Source organism: Glycine max, chromosome 6 (assembly GCF_000004515.6).
Source record: "Glycine max cultivar Williams 82 chromosome 6, Glycine_max_v4.0, whole genome shotgun sequence".
NCBI classification, from domain to species: Eukaryota; Viridiplantae; Streptophyta; class Magnoliopsida; order Fabales; family Fabaceae; genus Glycine; species Glycine max.
Genome location: NC_038242.2, coordinates 16046522 through 16052521, shown reverse-complemented (window position 1 = coordinate 16052521; position 6000 = coordinate 16046522). Strand labels below are relative to the sequence as shown.

The 6000-nt window shown below is 25.5% G+C and overlaps 1 protein-coding gene across 1 annotated transcript; it reads left to right on the top strand.

The window, feature by feature from the left end:
• GASA10 (gibberellin-regulated protein 10) lies at nucleotides 1–1336 on the top strand. The gene is made up of 4 exons (XM_041016586.1): nucleotides 1–177; nucleotides 310–384; nucleotides 626–668; nucleotides 889–1336. Exons 1-4 carry the CDS (start codon nucleotides 121–123, stop codon nucleotides 1071–1073), a joined length of 360 nt encoding a protein of 119 aa, XP_040872520.1. The 5' UTR covers nucleotides 1–120; the 3' UTR covers nucleotides 1074–1336.
• Nucleotides 1337–6000: the final 4664 nt, after the last annotated feature.

Genomic DNA, 6000 nt, shown 5'->3' with positions numbered 1-6000 from the left:
TAATGTGTGAACTGTGAAGTGTATTTGGTCACTGACCTATCTTGGTAGAGATTTGAAGTTTAAACCTTCAAATTAATCAAACCATTTTAATTTGCCTTTAGATTCTGAGTCACTGCTGCTATGGCGCTACGCGTACTTCTTGTGTTGGGGATGTTGCTGATGTTGTGCCTTGTTAAGGTATACACACTAACACCAGTGTTATCTTGCAGATATTAATTAATAAAATAGTTCATACAGAATTTTGTTTCATTTTATTTACATTTATTTTTATCCTAAGTTTTCATCTTTTGGTGGTTTCTCATGATGCAGGTTTCATCTGATCCAAAGATAGAAGAAGAAATACTGGAAGCAGAAGAAGAACTGCAGTTTCCCGATAACGAGCCAGTATGTTTTAAAAAAAATAAATTATAGCATCATAGTCTATTTTATGTTTTGTAAATTTCTTACTCTTGTTTCTTCCCTTAAAAATATGGTTCTTTTTTTATTTTAAGCTTTATAAAAAAATATTTACTTCCAATCTCTATATTTTAGTCTACTTTTAAGAATAAAAATGTATTCAACATTACTTGTTATTATCTCAAAGTGACTATAAATTAATGGTAACTCTTGTTTGAATTTTCTCCAGCTTATCGTGAGAGACGCGAACAGAAGGCTAATGCAAGATATGGGTAATAATTCGCCAATAATCTTTACTCAATAACAAAATTATTGGTTCTTAAAATAGCCTTTAAATTGTCAAGCCAAGGGCAAATAATTTTTCACAGGGAGTTGGGACATTTACCTTATACTGTAGTACTTACTTTTCATTCATTATTCATTTATTGGTCACATTGCAATAATGAAATGAGGGGAAAGAAATAAGCTTTGAATATTTCATGACTTTTTCAGATTGTGGTGGGTTGTGCAAGACGAGGTGCAGTGCACATTCGAGGCCCAACTTGTGCACTAGGGCGTGTGGCACGTGCTGTGTGAGGTGCAAGTGTGTCCCACCTGGTACATCTGGAAATAGGGAACTATGTGGAACCTGCTACACTGATATGACCACCCATGGCAACAAGACCAAGTGCCCTTAGAGAAACAAAAAGCTTCATTAGATTGGCCAATTTGTGCTTCGTTCATTATGCATCAAAGTTTAAGTGTACTCCTATGTGGGGTGCAATTCTGTTTACTATAGCGATGGATTTGTGTGCACTACTATGGCTATATTAATTGACTGTTAGTGTTTTTATTTAGGGTGTGCCTGTATGATTGATGTGATGAGCTAGTCATGTAAACTTTGTGCCTTTGTTTGCGTTAATATAAAATGTAGTACATCACTGTACCTTTTTATTTCCCACTTCAGTTCTGGTTCCTAATTCTTCCAAATCTGGTCTTAATTTAGCCGTAAGTGTGAGCTTATGTCATAAATTAGGGAGTTAAATGACTCGTTGTGTCCCACTAATTTCACTAATTCAACCAAGGTCAACGTTAATTCCACTAATTTTGAATTCAATTTTGATATACTTATTATTAATAAATAGGATTGATTGAATCTTGTCTTGTAATTTTTGGTCTTAATTAAGTCAATTATGAATTTTTTTTATATAAACAAATATGAATTTAAATAAATAATTATTCAACTTTTTTGGGTTAGATAAAAATAAAGATAGTTCCGTACAAAGCTGAGCAGCCCTTTCTTATGTTGTTTCGTTGCTAAAAAATAGAAATATAAGAAATGGGAAATAAAAGGTTAATTATATATTAGTAGTTTTTATAAAACCACAAATGTATTTTTTTTTTCTAAGTCCAATTAGAGAATACTTTCTGACAATGTAAAGTCATTTTATTTTTTTAAAAAAAAAACAGTTCAAGAACTAAAAACTTCTAATTTTTTTTATGAAAAGACTTATATTGAAAACAAAGAAAATTGTAAAGAGCCAAATAAATAGTTTAACATTTATAATACTTTTCTGAAATCTGCTTAGGAGGATAACAGGATTGGAACCAAAGAGTGCTACTGAAGGTCATGGAGCCCCCCATGGTCTAAACTCCAACGATAACCACAGATTCCTGTTTTGTTTATTTTCGTAAGTCTAGTTTAATTTGAGTAATTTGTTTTGTGGTCCTTGACTCATTGGCACCAGCACAACACCGATTGTGACGTTTATTTTAATAAGATGCTTCTCTCTGATGGGAAAACAGATGATCATTTGTTTTAATTGATAATTTATTATGCTTGGTCACTTTTTATCAGCAACATATAAATATGCACACACATATATTCGAGTAGTGGAAGAGGCAAGGGAGAAAACTTTAAGTGTTTAGGATGCTACTCTCTAATTAATTTCTCTATTGTTTTTTGCCTAATGCTAACCAGTTAAGTTAAGACACTGGTTAACAAGTAAAAGAGAAAATGTTTTTACAACATAAACAGAGGGATGGATTTAAGAAATAGGCCAATCATGGCAAAGTCCAACACCATCAAATATAAATTCTAATAAATAAGCATTAGCACACTTATATTAGGATTCAAATCTATAGTTAAGCAAAAATCAAACACGTATTTAAGAAAATGTAAAATTAATTATAATCTCAATGGCTAATTATTTAAATAATGCTTTCTTTGATATTGATTATAAAAAAACATATTTCATACTTATTAAAAACTTAATTAATTTCATTAAATAATGTTATTTTTAATTAAAAAATAAATATTTTTTTTTAAATTATTTTTTGTTGAAACTTTGATATTAAACATAAAAAAATTCTTAATCTTATTAATGAAGAGTATTTTAGAGAGAATCCCATTAAATAAAATATATCTAAGTTTACTTATATTTGAAAAAAATAATAATAAACTTTTATTACTAATAATCAAGATTTATTACACTTTTTTTTAAAGTATATTCTATACAATTTGTAAGATTAGATATCTATAGATAAGTAATTCGATATGTCTATAATAGATTATGATATTATTTTAAAATCTTAAAATATGAATTATAAATTTAATTTAATTTTAAAATTCCCTTGTAAGATAAAAATTGTTTTCTATTTATATACATTATTTTATTCTTAGCATCAGTCCACGTGAAATCTCCAATAATTTTTAAGGATTAAAAGTTGCTTTAAAATATTATAGAGGCATTAAATATTTGAATTTGCACATGCAAATTACCTGCCACTGTCGGATAAAAAGGTACAGTTGCATTGTGTGGATGTCTCTTTTTCACTTTTTTACTTTTATTTTTTTTATAGTGGAGAAGAGATGGGGTTTAACTGTTTAAAAACATCTTGATCACAAATTTTTAATTGCTGTGCTCGGAATTGGAGGCCATTACATTTTCTCTTTCCGTGCAGATTTGTCATTTGTGAACAAAATAATGATGAAAAGGCTATAATAAGGGCTTTGATGACATCTGTAAAGGTAAGCTCATTTTTTCCAATTATCAAATAGAGACATTGGATCAGTATATATTACTATCTTCTTTTCATATATATATATTTTTTATATTTTAACTTTTTATTCTTTTTTTTTCAAAACATATAATATTTTAGAATTTAAAAATTTAATTAATTTTTTTCCTCAAATATATTCTTATTTAATACCACTAGTATTAGTGATCAATGTATCAAAGATTAATATATTAAATAAAAAAACATTTTAGTCTAAATACACCAATTTTAATTCTATTAAATATTTTTTAATCTCAGGGTGGCAGACCTACGGCATGTCTAGGGGGCATTGCCTCCTTTTAATCTTTTTCAATTTGCTTTTTTATTATTAGGTAATGTTAAAGAGATTAATATTAAATAGTTATTTTTATTTAGGAAATTCAATTAAATATGTAAATAATATCATTTGTATGTTATTTATCTTTTTAATGTTTGATAAAATATTCTATTCTTTTTATAATATTTATTGTATAGATAATTATATTTTTTTTTTGCTTTTTTAGATAAAATATTTGAGTATTATTTATTTTTATTTTATAATGTTGTTATTATTATTTTTTTTAAATTATAAATAATTATAGTTTGTAATTAAATGATTTATTAACCTTTCTCAATGGGTTAAACTTGCAAACATTATACAAAAGATTAACAACTTAATTAAATTTTAAAATACATCAACAAATATTTCATCTTTTTATAACCATTTTTTATAGGTTAAATTATAATTTTGATTTTTAAATTTTTTTTTTATAATTTTGATCTTCAAAAATTTTCTTATAACATTTATTGTTCCTAATTTTTAAACTTTATAATTTTAGTTTTTCTTTAATTTTTATGTCTTGACGGTTATATTATTGATGTTAACTATCTATTTAGATGACTTGACATGTTTAAGATGAATTTATTAAAATATAAATATGATTATTGGTTATTTTTAATCAAATTAAGTAAAAAATTTAATAAAAAAATAAAGAAATTTTCTAGACTCCATGCCCCTTCTTCCCCCTTTCTGTTTTGGTCTTCTCGGATTGAAGAGATTCGACATCAAGAGAACTCTTCCTCCCTCACTTAGCTTTATCCATCCATTTGTTATCCTCTTCATTTTTTTTTTTCTGTTGTTTCCGCTGATGAAGCTTCCAAAACCTTCATTTTCTCCATGGATTAATCCGCCACCTAGCTTGGGCCAGATCCACCCTTGATGTCGCACTCTCCTTGTCCACGTCGCAAATGATATTGGAATTCCTTTAACTTTTTCTTAAAATTAATTTTGACTTAATTTATTAAAATTTAAACAAAAATCATGTTTTTATTTTAATAAACTCATCTTAAACGTGCCAAGTCAAAGTCAACAACAATAATATAACATTCAATGCATAAAAATTAACACAAACACCAAAATTACAAAGTTTAAAAACTAGAAGATCAAATGTTATAATAAAATTTGAGGGATCAAAATCACAAATTTAAAAATAGTGGAGTACCAAAATTACAACTTAACCTTTTTATATTATCTTTGTTTCTCTTGTTTTATTATATTTTCGATCTCAAGATATAAACTCGTGCTCAATATAAATCTTAGGAAAACAAATTAAATGCACTAAAAATTTGTCATAATTTGCTTTCAAAGTTGTATAATTTTGATTACAATAAATATTCTTCTTCTTCTATTTTTCAACTATTTGAAAGTTAACTATTCTTTAATGATTGTCAACTACTATTTTCCTAAAAGATAGTGAGCAACATAATTTATTCAAATTTGGTATATTTTTATAATATAATTTAATATAAATTTTGTAAAAAATATATGGTTAGCATAAAAACATATTTTTGTTATGAATTTATTAACGTTCTTGGTGATATGTGTTATCATTTGTAATTTTGGGTCTTTAAAAATATGTTTATTAAATATTCTCAATTCATTTTGAAAAATACTCCTCTATAAATATTTTTTTTTTTTGAATTTGAATGCTTAATTTTGGCTCCCCAGCCATGAAATCTGGGGATATGGGGACTTTAGCCCCCCTCCCTCAAATTGCTTTAATTATCTATGCAATAATATTTTTTTAATATATAACTATAATTAATAATATATTCTAATTAATAATAAATATACTACTTCTAGCATAAATAATATATATTATTTCCTATAAAATAAAATATATTAATAAATCTGATAATTAATGCATATAATAATCTTTTTAATATTGAAAAAATATTAATCTTTTTAATAATATATATTACTACTAATTATAATCTATCCTAGAGATATATATACTAATTAATAATAGATCTAATAAAAATAATATTTTTATATCTTTTCATCAATTGTTATTATTTACACTAGTTATGCTTTATGTATTATTATAAGTCTTATTTATTTATATATCTAATTATTAACATTATACTATAAACATATTTATATATATTATATATAATTGTTATAAAATTTGATGAATTTTAATTAATTATTATTTTATTTGATGTGTTTGTTTCCTTTTTTATTGTGAATCCTATTTAAATGTAATTGTATTTGTGAGACCAAAAAATCTTTCAAAACTTGAAAAA